Raw genomic sequence first — 21,797 nt, 5'->3', positions numbered from 1 at the left:
CACAGGCGACCCGTGCGGGTCCAGAAATAAAATTTAGTCCAGTTCCTCCCTGGCTACGACCTCCGTCCCGAGTCCCAAACCCTCCCTCCAAATGTTTCCAGGCAACACCTCGGCATGCTCGCTCTCGGAGCGCCGTGTTGACGATGAGGATTCTCACAATGCCGCCATTTTATCACACTCCCTTTTTTCTTTGGGAAGTCCAATTGGACTCTTGTGGATCAATTGCTGGTCTTAAAGGAGCTGAAGCGCTCCTCTGGTGGAGCATTGAAGATTTAAACAACCTTTACAGATGCACTTCAATGGAATACTTGCATTAGTACACTTTAGCAAGTACACTGCATACATTGCACTTAGTTTCTGAGTGACCCAAATTCATGCACACTTGCATACCAACTTGTCTTTTTGTTTTTAAGCTTGGAAACGATTGGTAGCCCCCTTCCCTTTTGCTACAGAGCCAAGATGGCGACTACCGAGTGTCCATCACTGCACTACACTGATTGTGTACTTGTACGTTTTTTTTCCCATCCTTATGCACTCAACAGACTAATTATGCAAGCGCTCCAATTGAGACACAGCCACAGACTTTGTTGTGTTTAAAAAATTGCCTTTAATGTTAAGAATGTAGAAATAGAAGAAGTAGATCAACACACTAACCTGATGGAATTCCCTCTCGCCCCCACCCCACCACCATATTTACTGTGTGTGTGTGTGTGTGTGTGTGTCAGCAGGTTTGGCGTGCAGCTGTCAGTCATTAGTTGAACTATGCTGACCATGTGACAGACTTGCCCTTTGACCTTCAGCGGCAACACGTGGGGGTGGGGGGAGGTTAAGGCCATCGTCTTAACAGCAGCTAAGGACCTGAGTGTGGGGGCGTGGCCTGTTGACGACGAATCACAATTGGCTGCTTTTAAAGACTGACGAAGACGAGTGTTTACCGCGTCAGCTGCGTCCAGCTGCAGCCCCTGACCTTTAACCCCTCTCCCGTACGAGCGACCCTGACCTATGGGACGTAGAAATGAGTGGCGGGTGGAGCATCCCGTCTCATGCTGCAACATAATTATATAATAATTGCGGGAATCTTCAATGGCTGCTACTGGTCTACTTTTCAAAATAAAAGACTAATTTTGCCTGGCATCCAGGCAGCTTTGGCAACAGACGCTAGGAGGTGCTGTTAGAATTTGGAACGAGGGGGTGCAAGTTTACGCCCCCTCCCCCCAAGCGTCTAAGCCCCGCCCTACCCATCACCAACTCACCTGACATTTCAGCCTCGTCAACCTCGGCTAGCTCCTCCCGTGCAGAGTTCCCTTCCCACCAAGGCGAGGTGCTAACCGCCATTAGCAACAGGTGACATAGTGGGGGCGGGGCCAAGGTGTGTGTTTTTGTATTGTGTAATTGTATGAATGTGTGGGCCTCTGAAGGTTAGAGCTGTAATGGTTCGGCCTGGCGAGGTTGTGAGCGTCAGCATCACATTCTTCTCTCTCTCACCGCATCAGTGACACCTCGGCTAAATTTAACGTGAGCGACGGTGACAGGTGATCCCAGCCCCCCATTCGATAGAGGCGGGGGTCCCGGGGTGGGGGGGGGTCACAGGGTGCGTTGATGGGCCGCAGGGAGGGGCAGCGCTGGGGGTGGACTACATGATCTCAGTCGGGTCTGGACACAGAACGGTTCTGGGTCCCGCTAAGCCAGCTGGTCTGGCTTACGTACTTCAACTTTTTGGACACAAGGAATCCCAAGGACGAGCCCACAGCTGGACCTGGCGGGACGACTCTTCCCGGCGAAGACGACCGACGCAGCGGTGAGTGACGTGAGGAAGAGCGGTATGGAAATTTTAAGATGTAGAGGAGAGGAAGTAAGAGTGTTTTTTTTATGTTGTCATGGGAACTTGCTAGCAGCGCTAGCTCATTGAGCCTATTTTGCCACTTGTGTCGACGTTGGCGCCTCCGCCATCTAGCGCCTCCGCCATCTAGCGCTGCTGGGAGGGTTGCATGACGTCACCTTCTGTGGTATGACGTCACCTCAGGTCACGACCTTCCCTCAGCGTTACGTGACACTTTCTGCAGCCATTTGTTGGGGTACCAGCCCAATGGAAGGGGAGCTGAAGGAGCATGAAGGGTCAGGGAAGGAGCAAGATGTCCTCCCTTGTTGACTGTATTGCATTGATGGGGACGCTATGATGTCACAACTGTCCCACAGCCCATTACAGTGAATATTTTCATACATTTTAAATAATTAGCTTCATTAAATTATGTAATCAAGTTGTATTAATATAAATGTTTGTATTTTAAATTATATTTGATTTAATATAATTATAATATATAATATAAAATATATATGTAGTATTAATATATAAATATGAAAATATTAAATGTAATGTAAATGAATACTAATTGTGCCTTTTTGTCTGTCATAATAAATACATAATTATATAGCAATAGTAAAAAAAATCAACATTTTGCATTGGAGGGTGCACCTAATGAGATGTCCACTGGGGGGCAGCAAAGTGCATCAACTTGTTGAAAGAGAACCGTCCTTTAACCTGGCTCTTTCTGACGTCACCATCACGTGTGCGTGTGTCCAGGTGTTCGCGCGTGCCCGTGGAGGATCATCGCCGCTGGACGGACTGTTGGCGGGAAAGTCATGCAGCTTTGAGCCGCGCAGGTGAGCTCTTCCCTTCCCCGCCCACACGCACGCGAGTCACGAGGGATAATCTGTCGTCCTCCCAGCCCCGAGGACCATGAAGGCATCATTTCGTGTTGTGTTTTGAGTCCTGCGTGCGGCGGACTGTTTGGACTTGAGTGTTCCGGTCGGGAGCTCTGTCTCTCTCTCTATTCGGTCTTTGGACGAACGCTGCGCACCGGGACCGGACCGCAAGTGATAACTTGAGATACATGCGGACTAGAAGTTTGACTTTTAGGACTCGGTAAGACTCCACTGATGATGATGATGATGATGACGATGATGATGAGCTTTGACGTTACAACACGTGATGTTGACGTTCTTCGTGCTTTGAATGTCATTCGGACCGAGGCTGAAGAACCTTTGGGTTCCCGGGGCGCACTGACGTCATGTGGGGGTCTGGGAATAGGTCAGATGACATCCCCACCCCACGTGCACTTTGACAGGCTTTTATACTGAAGGAACCAATTATTTTATTTCATAATCTTTCACTCAGTGCACTGAGCGAAAGATGTCATTCCAATCATGCACTTTCACTTCCTTGTTTTAATTTTATTTTGAAACACCTTTTCCGTCACACACTAGTTTTACTTTTAATTTGGAAAGTAACATCACGCAGTGTCAAAATGGTGAAGAGCGCTGACTGTTTAGTAAAAGTTGTGTTAGCATTGTTAGCATTGTGTGTGTGTGATGAACATGTGGTACGCAGACAGCGGTATCACACACATTCCATCATGCTACCTTCATGTTGGCTCTGCTTTTCAAAGTAAGAACATGGCGCTTTGGTTTTATCATCGACACCGCCCTACGCGTACTGTGGCAGTACTACCATGTGAAAGTATTTCCACCATGTGAAAGTATTACTGTGGTTGCCAATATTATTGTTATGATTATGATTGCTGCCGAGTGGCGCGCGCGGCGTGCAGCAACACGTCGCCATGATTGTTGTCTGAGTCACGGCGGCGCGCTCAGCATGCGCGGCGGCCACGCGCACTATTGGACGCTTGATCGTCCTCGGCGTGACAGCAAAGCGGACTATTTTTAGACGCCTCCCAAAATAAGAGTGAACTTTTTACCTCCAAACAACAAAAAGATGGAAGACGGGGGAATGTCAACACCACTTCCTGGAGGGGACACGCCCCCTGTCTCCATATGACATCGTTTGTCCACAGATGGAAGACATCAGTCTTATCGGGAAGTTTCAAATCGTGTCAGTACACGTCAATCACGCAGCCAAGATGGCGACTACTGAGGGTGTCCCATCTCTGCACACTCACCATTTTGAGTGCACAACAATGTACCGCATTTTCATGTACTCTTGTACGAGTATGCACTTAAAAGATGAAGTATGCAAGTGTGCCAGTTGAAAAAGCGTTTGTGTCTCAAATAGAATACTTCAATCAGTACACTTAAATAAGTGTACTTAGAGTAGTTCAGAAGCCCGGCCACCGAGTGCTGTCCCAGTCGCATCACTGTCGTCGCACACTTAGCGGAAATGATGATGCAATATTTCCCTTCTTCTTCTGTCCAATAGTAGCTCTTCAGCCGCCATCATTCCAAGGTAGCCCCTCCCCTTCCGCCACGCAGCCGAGATGGCGACTACTCGGGTGTCCATCACCGCACACAAGTGCACCAGTAGACAGCCTCCAACCATCAGTGCACTTTAATAAGTGTACTTAGTTCAGGACATTCGGCTTGATGCGCACTTGGTGGAAATGATTGCAATATTTCCCTTCTTCTTCTTCTCCTGTTGCATTCTTTCATCACCAAATGTCAAATTAGCCCCTCCCCTGCCGCCACACAGCCAAGATGGCGCCTCTTAAGGTTGTCTATCGCCGCACACTCACCATTTTAGTCGCTAAGTGCACTAAGTGGCTGGGCGGTGGGTAGCAGCCATCCATGAAAGATGTTGTTATCCGCTCTTAATGACAACCACCAGGCACCCCACAGGGCATCAACCTCTGGAGGGGCGGTGGTGTTCGGAGTTAAAAACGTTGTCCAATGAAACGGGATGTCATCTTGTGTGCCAGTGGGCGGTGCCCCGCCTCCTGGAGTGGCGAACTGCCAAGAAAACCTGCTGCATGTTTGTCAGCGTGTGTGGACATCCTGTTGACCCCTTAAGAAGCGCTTGGACAGTGGTCACATGGCGCGCACACACACACACACACACACACACACACACACACACACACACACACACACACACACACATGTTTATCGCTACTAACTAGCCAAGCCGTCTTATTTCATGTTTTCAATGGAGATGAAAATGGGGCGTGGCTCCAAAGCATGCCAATAGAACCGTATCCTGAAGGAAGTTGATGGGCGTGTCCAAGGGACCAACCTCAGCCTGTGTGTCTATGCACGGCGGTTCACCACATGGCTTGTTTGTGTTGACTCACAACCACAATTTTGTTCTTGTGGCAGAATCCAAGAGTGAAAAAGCGAGCCGAGAACAAACGAGTCTACAAACGAGACGACAAAGCAAGCGGCAAAGATGGGAAGGAAAAAGATTCAGATAGCTCGCATCGTGGACGAGCGAAACAGACACGTAAGCGCGCACACACACGCACCGCAACATCAGAACACGTTGCGTCTCTTTCCAACTCCTTATTGCAGCTCTTTATCACCAAAGCGCATGCCTCCATGGCTACATGCTAACAGGAAGTGCTAATCTCTCATGACGTGACCAAAGCGGTAATCAGATGACTTGTCCCTCAGACGGAAGCAGAACATCTCTGCTGAGCCACCACTGATGGGCCTCTATGGGCCTTCATGTCCTCGGCGGGCTAGCTTAGTGTTAGCATTGACATTTCAACATAAAAGCCTTAGCTCGCAAACAATACAGCTAAGATATAGCCTTGGCATGTCAACACAAACAAGTTCTCTGAGTTTGCCTTTGAAACTCCACAGCCAACAGTTAGCATCATAGGCTCAGTGGGCGTCCACAAGGTGTCGCTCTTTCTCTATTGGCCCGCTGTACTTTCTAAAAGTATCACTTTATCAAAATAAGTCAGCAGTCATTTTTTAACTTGAATGTCAAAATAACAGCATTGTACATTATTTTGAACAACAAAACAACAAATAAAGTTGGAATTAGTCTGCGGAAAAAGTTGTTACAAGTTTGAAAGTCAAAATATGATGGGAATAAAGCTAGAATAGTACAAGAATAAAAAAAATACAGAAATGGAAAAAAGCAGATGTAGTTTTCATAAGCATAAAGTTCAAACATTCAGAGCATAAAGTTGGTTGTTTTTTTTTTACAGAAAACCAAGAAAAAAGACGCAATGCCGTGAAAATCAAGCAAAACAGTGAATCAAATTGGGCAATTAGCTTGCGGAAAAAAAGTTCTAATGTGACAAGAATAAAGTCAAAATATCATGAGATAAATATATTTTATAAAATAAAAACCATAATAAAACATAATACTATAATAAACATAATAAAACCATAATGTTATGAGAAAAAAAATAGTTTAATTTCAGGAGAATAGATTAGAAATATTCAAGAAAAAAAAGTTGTACTAATAAAGAGAAGCAAAACAAACGAAAGTTGTTAAAAATTACTTTGTAATATTATGAGACAAAGTAAAATATTATGGAAATAAAGTGATAATATTCTAAATGTAAATCTTCTTCTTTCTCTTTGGGCTTTCCCCTTCAGGGGTCGCCCCAGCAAACCAATCTCCTCCATCCAACTCTGTCTCCTTCGATTTGATATACAGTGGTGATATTTGGTATATGGGAATAAAGTGATTAATATTTACAAGAGTAAATAATAGTAATAGTTGAAAATTAAAAAAAAACATCAATAACAGAAAGGAAAAAAACAGCTGGATTTGAGAATAAAGTCAAAATATTAAAAAATTCTCAGGAGGAAAAAAGACTGAGAATAAACTTGGAATGTTTTTAGGAAAAACAATGTCTTTTAATAGCATAGAGATGGAATATTCAAGAATTTATTGTTTTTTTAAGTCTGAACATTACAGAAAACAAAAAATAAATGATTAGTATTTTTTTATTAGGTCAGACAGAAAGTTATAAAACTACAAGAATGAAGTTAGGGGAAATTCTGAAATGAAAAAAACAGCAGCAGGGTCAGAGTTAGCCTTTAGCTTGTTTTAGCCTTTAGCTTGTTTTAGCCTTTAGCATGAGTTAGCCTTTAGCTTCAGTTAGCCTTTGGCTTGAGTTAGCCTTTGGCTTGTGTCAGCCTTTATCTTGTGTTAGCCTTTATCTTGTGTTAGCCTTTAGCTTGAGTTAGCCTTTAGCTTGAGTTAGCCTTTAGCTTGAGTTAACCTTTAGCTTGTTTTCGCCTTTAGCTTGAGTTAGCCTTTAGCTTGAGTTAACCTTTAGCTTGAGTTAGCCTTTAGCTTGTGTTAGCCCTTAGCTTGAGTTAGCCCATAGCTTGAGTTAGCCCTTAGCTTGTGTTAGCCTTTAGCTTGAGTTAGCCTTTAGCTTGTGTTAGCCTTTACCTTGTTGGCTTCATCATTTCCTGTTATACTGGCACATATGCTTCCTGACGGCAGCAGCGGAGCGGGACTGACCCTGTCCCTCCGACCCCCCCCCCAGCGAGTCATGTCAATGAATGTGGAACTGTGTCTGTTTCCCCCGCCCAGGTGACCTTCACCAAGCGTAAGTTCGGGCTGATGAAGAAGGCGTACGAGCTGAGCGTCTTGTGCGACTGCGAGATTGCGCTCATCATCTTCAACAGCACCAACAAACTCTTCCAGTACGCCAGCACCGACATGGACAAGGTGCTGCTCAAGTACACCGAGTACAACGAGCCCCATGAGAGCAGAACCAACTCTGACATCGTGGATGTGAGTCTCACACACACACACGGGGCCCCTTATTTCCAGAGAAAACATCCCTTACATTGATGGCTAAGAGCACGATCACCTCACAGTCACCTCACAGGCCACGCCCACCCAGCCGCCCAACCGCTTAATAGGAAGTTCAAGCGCCAACCGCGACGCAGTCCCGTCAGCCGGGTCTAAAGGAGACACGAACGGAACCGCCCCGGCATGAAAAGTCACGTCAGTGTTGCCGACGACGACCGCGTGGATGGTGATGCTAACCGTGCAGATTATGCTAACCGGCTAAACGGGATTGGTGCAGATTAGGGAGGATTAGGGAGCCCGTAAACCGGCTTGTGACCCGGGAGGCCATGAGGTGGGCCGCGTGGGCCGACACCTGCAGTGTGTACACGTGCACACGTACACACACACCTAAAACATCACACACCAAAGACTATTTCATGAACAAAAAACTTCATAATTAGCATCATAATTATTAGGACCATGTTGATAAAAAAGATTTCAAGAATAAAGTTGCAAATTTATGAGAATATAAAATTGGAATGTGATGAGAATACTAAAGGTGTACATTTATCATAAATAATAATATAATTATAATAATAAATAAATAAAGACCTAAATGTATTTGTGGGAATTTACGATCAATTACGGCATTTTTTTCTCATAATTTGCAACTTTTTTTACCCTTAAATTTATGACATATTTTTGTTGGTATGACTCTCTTGTTAATTTCTGTAAATGTTCTCGTGATTTACAACTTTTCATATTTTTTTATTTTTAATTATTATTTACAATAATATGGTTAGTATTTATTTCCATTATGTATGTAATAAATGTTATAGATTTATTTTAAGTAGATTTCTATTCCGCACTGCAAGGTTGCCCAAAGTGCGGCCCGTGGGCCATTTGCAGCCACTTTTTTTTTATTTCCAATTGAATTACGCCACATTCTAATAATATCATTAAGATTAAAATACAGCAAAACTGGAAAATTGTCACCAAATGTCCAACAATATGAATATTATTATACCAGAGTAAGGTGATCATATTATCAGCAAAACTGATAAAACATTTTAGAAGCATAATGTTGAAAAAAATGTGAAAAACTAGAAAAGTACTTGGAGAGGCCCCATATTGAGGCCCCAGCATGAACACGTAGCAGTCCGTAGCATAAAAACGTAGCAGTCCTTAGCATGAACACGTAGCAGTCCGTAGCATAAACACACGTAGCAGTCCGTAGCATAAACACACGTAGCAGTCCTTAGCATGAACACGGAGCAGTCCTTAGCATGAACACGGAGCAGTCCTTAACATGAACACGTAACAGTCCTTAGCATGAACACGTAGCAGTCCTTAGCATGAACACGTAGCAGTCCGTAGCATGAACACATAGCAGTCCTTAGCATAAACACACGTAGCAGTCCTTAACATGAACACGTAGCAGTCCGTAGCATGAACACATAGCAGTCCTTAGCATAAACACGTAGCTTTAAAAAGTAGCCTTTTCCTGGGAAGTCGCGGAAAATTGTCAATTTAGCAGCTAATAGTATGAGAAACAAAGTATTGACATATTTGAAAACAAAGTTGTAATATTATGTAAATAAAGTCATATGACAAAGATGGAGAATAACCTATTTCATATTTGACATCATAATTATCATTCTATTCATGTTATTACATTTAGAAAATGAAAGAAATGCTGCTTTTGTTTCCAAATGATTCCAAACGATTCTCATGAAAAAGAAAACACGTTTTATGATTTGAGTGAAAATAATATCGTTTTCATAAAGTTCAACTGCAAATGATTTTGGTGTATTTGAAATGCCTCCAGTGCGGGCCCCCCCCGGAACGCAGGCGTGGAGTAAAAATAGCGGCGTAGCAAGCTAAGAATAGCTCAGTGGCTGGCGTCGTGTGAGCCTGGCGTCCATGAGTGTGCACGCTGACGGGAAAGAAGAAAAGGAGAAGTTTTGGCTGAGTAACCAGCACCTACTTCCCCAAAGCTTCCTGTAGAAGGGGCCCGCTCGCTTCGCCCTCCCCCTTTCGGCATCCAGCCCGCTCTGTATTGTTTATCAACACTCTTAGCCTCCATCGCTAGCGTACTAGCATCCACTTCTTGTTCTCACAAGATGCTTTCAAAGTGTCCTCACAAACTCAATGAAAGAATGTCCGGAGGGTTAGGGGGGTGCGGCAGGGGGGTGAACGATGACCTTGTAGGGTCATGCATCTTGAGCCTGCCAGGCTGGCCTTAACACACACCACCGACCCCACCCTCTATGAAACCTAACAGGTGGACATGACTGGGATGGCTGTGTGTGTGTGTGTGCGTGCGTGCGTGTGCTTCTTTCATCTTTATTCTCCAGCCCAAGTAATGAACTTTTAGAATGAATTAAAATCTAAGTGAGGTATTTTTTATGTATTTGTCATAATGGTTTAATGTAAATGTAAGTACATTATAACTGAATTCAAATGAATATGATGTATTTATGATTTTCTTGCCATTTATTATGATTTTAGTTAACGTTGAATAAAAACATTTTCCATCATTATAAACATTTTAATTAGTGTCAACAAATTGTTATTAAAGAAATTAGGTCACTTATCATATTAAATATTTTTTTAATATTAAATACAATATAAATCTAAAATAAACATTAAATTACATAAAATTAAAATAAATACATTCTCATTAAATAAATTATAAATACAAAAAAAACAGAAATGATATCAATAAAATGATCAAAATCATTTAATGCAATGTTAACAATTCCAAATAAATTGAATCTAAATGTATATATAAATATATATATATTTACTATAAAGTATTTATTTTTGATAAAAATGTACATTAATGATTAATTTTAATATAAATAACTCATAATATAAATAAATATTAATAACAACAATATATATATTATAGTGCATTTAAAATAAAATAAAATGTATAAAAATGGAATAAAAATACAAACCTCATGTTTGTAATAAAAAATGTCAATAATTGGTTGATCTTTTAGAAGGGTTTCAATGTGACATAATTAGAGGGGGGGTTGAATATCTGCTGTCACGTCGCCGCCCAGTGGCCGAGTGAGGCATTGCATCCATAGAAAGTGGACGCGTGGTCCAAATCAAGTCGTGTCGTTGTGCTGCAGACGCTGCGGAAGAAAGGCTTAAATGGCTGCGACAGTCCCGACATCGAGGCCGACGACTCTGCGGGTCAGAGCCCCGAGGCGGACGACAAGTACCGCAAGATCAACGACGACATCGACCTGATGCTCAACAGGCAGAGAATCTGCGTGAGTCCGCGTCAGCCGCACGGCGACATGGCCACCGGAGACGATTGGCTGATTGGTTCTCTGTCCCCCCCAGCAGGGTATGCCCGCCTCCAGCTACGACATGGGCGTGACCCTCCCTGGCGGCAACCCCTCTGGACTGCTGTACTCCCACCCGGGCCTAGGGGGCACTGTAGGCAACCACAGCCTGCTTCCCATACATCACCCCTCCCTACAGAGGAACAGCATGTCTCCCCAGCGCCCCCCCAGCACTGGAGACACAGGTGTCTAGTGTGTGTGTGTGTGTGTGTGTATATAGTGTATCGTGTGTGTTTATAGTATGTAGGTGTCTATAGTGTAGGTGTGTATAGTGTGTGTATGTATGTTTATAGTATATGTGTGTATTGTGTATAGTGTATGTGTGTATGTTTGTTTATAGTATATGTGTGTGTGTGTGTATAGTGTATAGTGTGTATGCGTTTATAGTCTAGGTGTGTATTGTGTAGGTGTGTATAGTGTGTATGTGTGTATGCGTGTATAGTGTAAGTGTGTATCATATATTTCCATGTGTGTGTTTCAGGCCTGCTGGGCTCAGAGCTGCCGAGCACCGTGGTCAGTGTGGGTAAGACACCATCATCATCATCATCATTATCATCATCATCAGTCATTGAAATAAAAAGGTTTTGTTTTTGTTGTGTTTTAAATGGAGGCTACAGCAGCCAGTGCCCCTCCCCCTCCTCGCTCATGTCCCCAGGGGGCGTGGCCAAGACCATCCAGGACAAAAGTCCTCCTCTGCCCATGAGCATGACTCGCAAGTCCGACCTCCGACCCCTGATGGCGGCGACCAACAAGTGCGGCAACATGCCGAGCCTTGTGAGTCTCACGCCTGCTAAGCGCTTTTATTGCCCCCCCCCCCCCCCCCCCCCCCATGACTAACTGCCGTCTGCACCTCACTGCTGCCCTCTAGTGTGAGGACTTTGACCTCATGCTGGTAAGATCACATCTTTCTTCTCTTTGCTGATTGGCTCAATATTAGCTGGTATTCCTAACTTATGAAGATGATATAAATATAGATATGACAACATCTATCAATATTCATACAATTCATACATTTCTTTCTCTATTGTTGCCATGGTGACCACTAGTTGTTGGCCACTAGAATGTAGTCGCCTTTCCAAGGCTGAAGCGCTTCTCACATTCTTGTGTCATCGCAGAACCAGCGGATCAATCACTCGCAGACGGCGCAGTCTCTGACGAGCCCGGCCGCCTCCGTGTCCGCCCAAACTCTTCCTGGCGGAGGGATGGGCGGCTTCCCGTCCTCGTTGTCCTCTTACGGCACAGGTGAGTTGGCTCAGGACCACCCGGCGTTCCTTTAGAACCTGGCTGAGCTGCTGTGTTCCTGCAGAGTTCTCCCTGGGTGGAGACCTCTCCTCTTCCTTGTCTGCCTTCGGGTCTTCTGGTCTGGGATCAGTGAGCGGCGGCTGGCAGCAGCAGCAGATCCAGAACCTCCAGCACTCGCCGCTGGGACACATGGGGTGAGTAGCACGCTGCTGCTTGTTTGAGGATGACGATGAAGATGACTCTCCTTCCTTCCTTCCTTCTAGAAACTTATGCCACAATTCCAACCTCAGCTTCCCATCCGGACACCAGAACCTGCACATCAAGTCCGAGCCGGCGTCCCCACCCAGAGACCGCGGCGCCGCGATGGTGGGCACCAGGCTGGGAGGTGGGGCCTCGCTGGCGGGCCAGTCCCCTGCCAACAGCGCGTCCAGCTGCGGGAGCTCATACGAAGGCGGCGAGGAGCACGACGACCATCACGGCGGCGCCGACACCTTCCTCCTGCGGCCGCCGGCCGGCCAGGACGACCGCCGTAGTCCGTCGGTCAAGCGCATGAGGCTCACCGAGGGCTGGGCCACATGATGGGGGGATGGGGGTAGGGGTGGGCGGGGGTCAGCGGCCGCAGGGGGTGGGGTTATTAGAGACGTTACCTTCTAGTGTTATTATATGCTAATGATCATATTAATCATGTGATGAGTGGGTGTGTCTTTGTGTGTCAGTCAGGATGCTGGTTTCCATGGTGATGCTGACAACGTTAAAATAATCAAACCCTTGAAGCTTCAGTAAAAGATCCTCGTGAAACTCCAAAGGGTTCACAAAAGAACCCTGAGGAACCCCGCAACTGAAAGTGACCTTATAATAATAATAATAATAATAATAACAACGCACTTTGTGCTCTTGGAGGAATCGTATTTATTTAATGATACGTTTTTGACTCACAAGTCCAAGTTTCAGTTGTTTGGGGGCGGGGTCAAAGATATGAAAAATGTGAAACGCACAAAGACTGCAGACAGCCAGGAAAGTGTTAATGAAAGTTGTTACGTTTTAATAAAGTTATTAGGCGTTAACAGTTCAAGCGTCAGATGGCAGAGAAGGTCAGAGGAAACAGGAAGTGTGAGGGCAGTGACAGGAAGTAGAAGTGGGAAGAGGATGTTGGAAAAAGTGACTGCTGATCCTTGGTATGAGGGGCGGGGCCAGGTCGGGCCCCGCAGCCAATCACAAACCAGCCTGTGGGGGCGGGCGGGGCCCGAGGTTCCCCTCCAGGTCACGAGTAGTGTTAGCATGTAGCTGTTAGTTTGTTGTGCGTTAGCATTAGGGAGGACTGCGGGACAGTGATGCTTGAAGACGGTTATGAAGTCCAAAGTTCTGCTGGTGTGCACCCTGGTGGTTGCCATGGTGATTGATCGGGAAGATCCTTGACGGTCGCAAAAGTGTTTGTGGGCCTGTCACCATGGCAACATGCAGTGCCTGGCGGGCCAAGCGGGTCTGACACCAAACTTGGTCGGCTTCTGTTTGAATTTTTGTTTCCCAGTGTGGTCACCAGGCTGAGGGTTGTTTGGACATTTGAATATTTTGCTGATAAAAATGTATATTTGGAGGCCAAACCCTCAGCAGCTTCTGAACAGAACCCACTGTAGTTTAGAACCCACCCAGCTCCACATCACAGTGTTGTCGTCTGGAACGCTGCTGTCGAGAAAAGGGGCGGAGCCCACAGGGAAAGAAAACCCAATCAAATGTTTTATTTTGGAGCAGGTCACACACACACAAAGGTTCTGTTCAACCACGTGATCCTGTTGCTATTTGGAAGAAAACATACGAAATAAATATACATGCTCTGTCAACGTCTCTGCCATATTATTGACAAAGATCACCAATGTTGATTACCAATGTAAACGAGCTGCAGTTTTAGCAACTGGACACCAGGTGGCAACAAAGTGCAGCAGAAATTCTATTCAGAAATTCAGAGTTTGCGATGGTCATGTGACTTCCGTAACAGGTAGGCTCATTTCCAAAAGCTTTTTGTTGTACCATTAAAGCTAATTTGAAACGGATTTAACTCTTGTAATGCTTTAATAGGATGTTATTACTATATTTATTAGATAAAATCACAGAAAACAAGCTAGGAAAATAGCACGAGCCTTCCAATTGCAATGGAAACTGACGTATTTGTTAGCCAAAATGCTATTAAGACTGTAAATGTTACCATGTCAAAGATTTTCAGTCAATATGCATCTCTTAATTTTAACATCACAGATCTTCACACTACTATTATTTTTTTTTAAATGTCTTTCTGCTGCATTCCACTCCACAATTAAGAGTTAACATGTTTAATATTTGTTCTCCATCACATTCAATGAGTTTGATTTCTTCTAAGGTTTAGTACTTGTGACTGATTTTAATATGATAATGTGTGTTTACACTTCAAAAAAAAAAGAAAAGTTGACGGTTTGCATGTTTGTCGATGGTTAGCAAGGTGTGTGTGTGTGTGTTATTCAGAGTTTGTGAGCTTTCAAGGTCACATTGTTTGGCCTGCAGCCTGCATGTGTGTGTGTGTGTGTGTGTTTCGTTCCCAAGACCAAGTCCAACAGTCAGCATATTTACAAATTATGATTCAAATGATGAATTCTCATCTGGTTCCCGTGACGACATCTAACGTTGTTTTGTGACGTGGTAAACATGCTCCTGCCTGTTTTTAACTTAATTGTTTTATGAGTCGCAAAGAAGCCACAAGAATAATGTGTGTGTGTTAGTACTGTTGTACTGCAGGGAGAGCACTTTCACTCCATTCTACTATACATGGACTTCAATGTACAGTAATACACTGGATAAACACGAACACGTTAGCCATGCTAGCTAATTTCTGTTGAGTCGATGATGTCATATTAATAAAAGGGTTTCAATAAAAATATTGAATAAACTCATTTTCTTTGTTAAAGTTAACTGCTAGCAGCCTGATTGGACCACACCGAGCTTAATGTGTATCTAATTCATAATCTACTTCGTAACGTCCACAAAACAAAGTTGTTCGCTGAGTTGTGGACGAAAACCCGGAAATGCTACAAGTTGTGCGAGTAATGAACGAGTCGTTCAAAACGTTTTTTTTTATGTCGTCGTACACGAGAACCCAGATATGCTGAAAGCTAGTGGAATAGAGTGTGAGCCATGAATGAGTTTAAAAACTCACAAGAATTACCCAATCGGGCCTCTCTGGTACTAACTCCTGCGCCGTGATTTCACCGACTCACGGGTGCAAATTGTTTGTGACATCTGACTCAAGTGAATCAGGTACCCGATTCAGTAAATAGAATGGAGTTTCCCATCACCACAAGCTAGTCTGTAATTACCTGTTTATATAGGCGCCGCACACAATCAACCTCCTTCTCCTTTTTATTGATCGGTGCACCCATCGCAGCACATCCCTAGTACATCAGTCCGTATTGCAGTTTTTCAAATACCTGGCTATTTCATGGTTGACTGTGGCCTATTATAGTGCAAAATATTGAAAGACCAGTTATATAACTAGGCATTGGTAATGAGACGATACCATATATTACCTTTCAGACTGCAGCGAGACTGGCTACTGATCCAGGAGAGCCGACATGCTATGGCTGGCATCAAGTGGGGGGGAAAAAAAGCATCTCCTCTCATTCTGTGTGGAAGTGGTAAGTTTGTCTTTTTTCACCAATCCATTTGAGACACTTAGAATAAAGAAACTAGTTAGCTTGCCAACTTGCTATGCTAGTGTCTGTTACGTCCCTGCAGTGATCACGTAGCCTGAGCAATGTGATGGGAACATAGAATAGGCATGTAGACGTAGCAAAAGCATTGGAAATAAAATACTGTCGACTAAAGTAAAAGTTAGAGCAGTAAAAAGAGTTTCCACAAAATAACTTTTATTTTTTTTTTATCAAAAATTGATCATGACAGCAAGAAAATCATCACATGAATAATAATAATAATGCAGAGAAATGGAAGATATGCAAAAGTTGTGCTAAAAAGGACATGAGATATAAAAATATTGCACTTTGTACTTTTAGGAGGAAGTTTGAACGTCAAATTCATTCTTGTGTAAACATTTTCACTTTGGATGCTCACTTTACTTTTTTTTTTTACTTTAGAAACATCAACAGGCGACTTGTGGTTCTCCAAGTTGGTCGTTTGTGCTGATGCGCGCGCACGCACAAACACGCACACACACACGCACACACACACGCACGCACACACACACACACACACACACACACACACACACACACACACACACACACACACACACACACACACACACACACACACACACACACATTCATACAGTTTAAGTGCATCGGTGATGTCATCATCAGTTATTTTCTTCAACATGACCTTTGCCCTCTGATCCAGGACACACAAGTACTTCAGTTGTGGGCGCGGTCAAGTCGTTTAGATGTCCCGTCCGGAACGTCCTGTACTTGTCCTCGGGGGGCACGCCGGGCGTCTGTGAACATCAATCAAGCGGTCATTGGATCCCGGGTCAGGTGACCTCGGTGGGGTGGAGTCGGGTGGGGGTGTTTAGCAGGGGCGACTGGTGTTGATGTTGATGTCATGTGACAAGTCACAGCTGACGGTGTGGCTTCCCTCCTCAGCGAGACGGACACGTGTCCAGTGTCCTCGCCTCCAGGACGGAACACGCCTCTGCCGGGTCAGGATAAGGGTCCACCTGAGGGGGAGGGGCCACAAAAACGACGAGCAACACTTTACTTAAGGTACACAAAATGGCAGTAGTTCATGAAGAAAAAAACACCTAACCCATCAATGCCCGTACTACAACTACTTGAACTTATACTACTGCGAGAACTTTAAAATACTACTACCATAACTTTCAACTACTACTACTTTTTCTACTACTACTTTCTCTGACTAGTAGAATGTTAACTGTAAACTACCACAACTTTATAGTGCTACTATAGAACTTTCTACTACTACTACTACTACAACGTTAAACCAGTACCACTCAAACTCACCACTTTAAGTTCAAACAACCACGATTAGAACTTTAAACTGCTTTGTAGTTTCAATTACTACTACTATCAAGTACTACTCATACTAGTACTTTAAACTACTACTACTTAAACTGTAAACTTTCACTACTTTAAACTACTAGTAATAGAAATTGTAACTACTATAACTACTAATAGTACAAACTATAAACTACTACTACTACTAGAACTTTAAAGCACTAGTACTACTACAACAATTTTTTAAACTATGAAGTACTTCTACTTTAACTTTAACTCTGACTTTAAACTACCACCACTACGATTTAAAAATACTATGACTGGAACCTATATTACTGTAACTTTATACTACTGCTTCAACTTTAAACTACAACTCTGAGTATAACTGACCATCTACTACCAGCCACCAACAACTACTACTACTACTACTACAACGCTAAACTATTACTAAAACTTCGAGTTACTGCTATATTAAGTACTTAAAAATACTACAACTTTTCACTATTACTACTTTATCCTTAAACTAGTACTAACAGAACTTGACCAAGTTGGTGATGAAACTAGTACTACTATAAATTGTTGAACTTAACAACTACTTTAATTTTTAACTTGAAGCTACAGTATTTGTACTTCAACTATTATTGGAGAAGTGTACTGCGTAGTGTACATTGACTACCACAGTAGTCGAGGTTGAACTTGAAAGTACTAGTATTTATACATATACACACATGTATGTATGTGTGTGTGTGTCTATATATATACACACTGTATAAATACAGTAATATATAATAGTTGAGTGTAAAAGTATGGCGTTGTGTTGGAAGATGAAGCTGAACCCGACAGGAAGTGTGTTGCTTTTACCTCGGCGTAGAGCGGGGGGGGCAGGTATCTGAACTCGCTGATGTAAGCGAGCAGCGGCGCCGCCTCGTGCTCGTGACGCTCATCACCGCCGCGCAGGCAGTGGCGCCGATGTGCCTCGGAGAAGGCCAGCTCGCTGTAGCTCGGTGGCGCTGGAAACACAAGTGGCCGATTAGAGACGAGGGCGCCCGCACGACAAGAGGCGGGCGCTCTGCCGGCGCCATACCCTCGGGCCGTTCGGGCACGCCCCCCCAGCTGGATACGCTGCCGTGGCTACTGATGCTGGACGTGCGCGAGGCGGCGGCGTGCAGGGGGATGGTCCCGATCACCAGCGGCAAGGACAGAGACAGGTTGAGACCACCTGGGATGTCCACGTACACCTGCAGGGGAGGGGGCGCACAAGGGGTGGTCTCAGCAGTAGTACTACAACAGTAGTACTATAGTAGTAGTATGACACGGCTCACCACAAGGGCGTACTCTACGCGTATGATGGGACAGTCCAGGATGGACGGGGACACTGGGGGGATCTTGAGCAGTTTGCCCTCCCAGCTCTGACTCTTGCCCTGCGCCAGGGACTCGCCACGCAGGTTAGACACCAGCTGCTGGATCTCCTTGCCTTTGCCTTTGGCGAAGAAGGTCTGCGTCTGGTAGAGCGCCGCCTTGGGGACCACCACGCGAGACGAGCAGTTCTCCACCTCGGCGAAGATTTGGATGGAGTCGCCTTGGAGAGAGGGGAGAAGAGATCAGTCTGTCGGACTGAGAGAAAGAGCAGATGTGAGTGAGCGGGAAGAGGAGGAGCAGAAGGAAGGGGGCGGTGTGATGAGCACGAGGGGGCGGAGCTCACCTGGCGTGTAGCCTTTGCGGGCTATCTTGGCGCTCAGCGAGATGGGACCCGAGGCGCAGAACCAGCAGCACAGCGTCTTCTCTTTGCTGCCCGCTTGGGGGGCCTGCTGACGGTTACCATGGTGACCACACAGTGCCACGACCGATGGGTGGGTGGGTCGGAAATTGGGCGGGGCCTACCAGCAGCAGCGGCGTGTTGATGTCTATGTGCTCGAAGACGATGAACTCCTTCTTCACCTTCACCGGTAGCATCCAAGGACGCTGCAGCTCGGCCTTCACCCAGTACCTCACGCTGCCGTGCTTGCCCTCGAACGACGTTGCCAGCGCCCTGCCAGCACCGACGCCGCATGTTTACGCACCAGCACACTACTTTGTGTGTGTGTGTATGTGTGTGTGCGTGCACTCACATCTGCGGCAGGTGGAAGCTGAAGGCAAACTCGTGCAGGCCAGCGTGAAGCAGCGTCACGCCTTCGTCCACGCCGTCCTCGTCTGACAACACAAAGTCATGTGACCCGTCAATCACCCTTCCTTTCTCACAGTACTCATCGTACTTCTAATAGTAGTATACAGAGCTTCTCACAGTGGTGGACAGTAGTAGTTCTGGTAGTAGTATACAGGCGCTGCAATTGTAGTATACTGTAGTAGGTCTAATAATAGCATACTGTAGTTCTAATATATACTTATAGTATACAGTTCTAATAGTAGTATACAGTAATAGTACTCATAGTAATATACAGGATAGTACATATATGTATACCAGTCCATGTACATGTATACCAGTCCAGGGTGTACCCTGCCTCTATTCTAATATTATATACTACTATAGTACTATACTATAGAACTACTACAGTAGTTTTGTCGTATATAATAATTTAGTTGGTCCAGTAGTATATATTAGTAGTATATATGTACTGTATAAAATAGTAGCCATATTTGTAGTGTAAGTATATAGTAGTTCTTTATAGTTCTAGATAGTAGTGCAGAAGTACATATGTAGTACTTCTAATAGCAGTATATAGGCAGACACATTACAGTAATATATAAATGTGTAGTAAATTGCAGTAGTTACTTGTAGTAAATAATAGTTCAAGTAGTATATATGAGTTTTAATAGTGGAACATAGTTGGTACAAATAAGAGTATATGGAAGTTGTAATGTACTAGTTCTATGAGTAGTTATACAAGTATACAGTATTTATAGTAGTTTATATGTATATGTTAAAAGTTGCAGCCAGATGAGAGTGTCAATTAAATGTAAATATAGATATAGTCAGCTTTGGTGTCGACGTGCACGCGCTTTCATGTAGCAGGAAGTCGAGCGAGTTGCAGCGTGTGCGCGTTTTGTTATGCTGTCAAGAACAGCGTGTGCGTGTGTGCGTGCGTGCGAGCCTGCCAAGTCGCCGGCAGCGAGCAGAGCAGACCGGTCAGAACCAGCCTGAGCAGCATCCTCCTGGCCGGATGACTCCGCCTCTCATTGGAGGAGAGACAGACATAGCAGACAAGAGCTCGCGCTGTGATTGGCGAGAGGCCACGCACGCCCCGCCCACATCTCCACAACCATGTGGCGCTTGATCAAGGGCGGGTGGAGGATGTAAAGAGGGGTAGGGGGAGGAAGGGCGTGCACTCGTTGACAAGAACTTGACGTCACGTGGTGACATCCAAACATTCACTAATTAAAACAACAAACAAAGACTTTCACAGTAAAAGTCTTTCGAGGGGATGGACTAGCCAACTTATTATATTATACTTATGTTAGCTTTGTGGAAAGGAAGGTTTGTTTAAAGTTACCGTCTTAAAAACAAACATGACGTCACACACGAACGAAGGACCTGCGGTCCCACAACTCCTTAGTCAGCAAAACGAAGATGGAGAATGTGAGACAAGACATGAACCATCTTGTCCTTCATGGCCTTTCATAACATACACACGCACGCGTGCACACACAGCACACCCCCCCTCCGTCTTGCAGGCAGCCTGCGCGTGTGTGCGTGCGTGAGTGTGAACAGGTTTGAACCGCTTCTAGCAAACAAAAGGGAGTTGTCCTCCTCTCCTTCATGCCATCACTTGACTCGTTAGTGTCGCCTGAAGGCCGGCCTGGTTCTCTGGTTCTCAGCCTTTTGTACCTCATATGCCAAAGTGTGTGGAAACTTTTGCTGAAAGCGTCAATCATGATGGTGGTGGTGCGTGTGCAAGTTTGGCCGAGCGAGGTAGATTACGGGGGGGCTCACCTCTGTCCTCGCCAATGAGACAGTCCCTGTGGTGCAGGTACTCCACCTCCTCGGTGTAGTTCTGCGTGTAGGCCGTGTTGGCTCCGGCGTTTCGGGACTCGGTCCAGCGGACCTTGGCGACCCCCCTCGCGGTCACGTCCAGACTCCTGACTCGAACATCCCCGGTGACGTCCACCAGAACCCGGCCCGACACCAGCTCCCCCCCGGAGAACACCGGCAGGTTGTTCTCGTTCAGGGTGTCGAAGCACACGGCCAGAGCCCGAACTTTACCCAGAACCATGACGGCGGATCCAAGACGAACAAGACAAGTCCTAGGAGGGCAAGAGCACAGCCCAGTGGGACTAGGTCCCGGTGGCCCTCACGGAGCCGGCCCGGCGTCGGTGCTGGCTCATCAGGTTGGACCCTCTCAGCTGATGGTGGCTAGGTTCGGCTCTCCTCCGCTCGCCTGTGCGTTTAGTGCTGCGGCGCGCGCAGACAGGCTGCGCTCTTAAAGGCGGCGTGCATGCGCAAAAATAACCTCACTGGGCGTGTGCGCGCAAGCATGTGTCCTCCCGCAGCACCTCCGCGCGTACACGCGCCGATGACTATGAGAGAGGGGACGCGATTGTGACGTCACTCGCTAAAGCCATCAACCAATTCGTCACTCAAACACAACCCGGAAGTGCAGCCCGGAGCACAAACCCGAGTGGACGCTTCATTAGGTACACTTGCACACCACCAGGTGCCAAATAGTAGACACAGATGCACAATAATAAACATCATAATTGGAAGTGTGA

At 45.4% G+C, this 21,797-nt stretch overlaps 2 protein-coding genes across 6 annotated transcripts; one reads left to right on the top strand and one right to left on the bottom strand.

Moving 5' to 3' along the window:
• Positions 1-1,614: 1,614 nt before the first annotated feature.
• Positions 1,615-13,940, top strand: LOC131107414 (myocyte-specific enhancer factor 2C-like). 4 transcript variants are annotated; one of them, XM_058057415.1, is made up of 12 exons: positions 1,615-1,798; positions 2,582-2,661; positions 5,107-5,230; positions 7,295-7,498; positions 10,642-10,785; positions 10,859-11,045; positions 11,342-11,383; positions 11,471-11,634; positions 11,729-11,752; positions 11,976-12,102; positions 12,167-12,296; positions 12,366-13,940. In XM_058057415.1, exons 3-12 carry the CDS (start codon positions 5,177-5,179, stop codon positions 12,679-12,681), a joined length of 1,392 nt encoding a protein of 463 aa, XP_057913398.1. In that variant the 5' UTR covers positions 1,615-1,798; positions 2,582-2,661; positions 5,107-5,176; the 3' UTR covers positions 12,682-13,940. The 4 variants fall into 4 exon arrangements, with proteins under 4 accessions (XP_057913398.1, XP_057913401.1, XP_057913399.1 ...); XM_058057418.1 differs by having other exon boundaries at positions 1,616-1,798; positions 10,862-11,045; XM_058057416.1 differs by lacking the exon at positions 11,729-11,752 and having other exon boundaries at positions 1,616-1,798.
• Positions 13,941-15,975: 2,035 nt separating this feature from the next.
• Positions 15,976-21,542, bottom strand: LOC131107549 (arrestin domain-containing protein 3-like). 2 transcript variants are annotated; one of them, XM_058057684.1, is made up of 8 exons: positions 21,022-21,542; positions 19,202-19,283; positions 18,975-19,122; positions 18,796-18,901; positions 18,416-18,672; positions 18,178-18,331; positions 17,955-18,103; positions 15,976-16,795 (listed from the first exon to the last, which is right to left on the bottom strand). In XM_058057684.1, the coding sequence occupies exons 1-8, from the start codon at positions 21,299-21,301 to the stop codon at positions 16,718-16,720; spliced, it is 1,254 nt and encodes a 417-aa protein (XP_057913667.1). In that variant the 5' UTR covers positions 21,302-21,542; the 3' UTR covers positions 15,976-16,717. The 2 variants fall into 2 exon arrangements, with proteins under 2 accessions (XP_057913667.1, XP_057913668.1); XM_058057685.1 differs by having other exon boundaries at positions 18,796-18,898; positions 21,022-21,538.
• Between the last annotated feature and the right edge of the window lie 255 nt (positions 21,543-21,797).

The sequence above is a fragment of the Doryrhamphus excisus genome, chromosome 19 (genome assembly GCF_030265055.1).
Source record: "Doryrhamphus excisus isolate RoL2022-K1 chromosome 19, RoL_Dexc_1.0, whole genome shotgun sequence".
Lineage (NCBI taxonomy): Eukaryota > Metazoa > Chordata > Actinopteri > Syngnathiformes > Syngnathidae > Doryrhamphus > Doryrhamphus excisus.
This window is presented reverse-complemented; position numbering and strand designations above follow the sequence as displayed.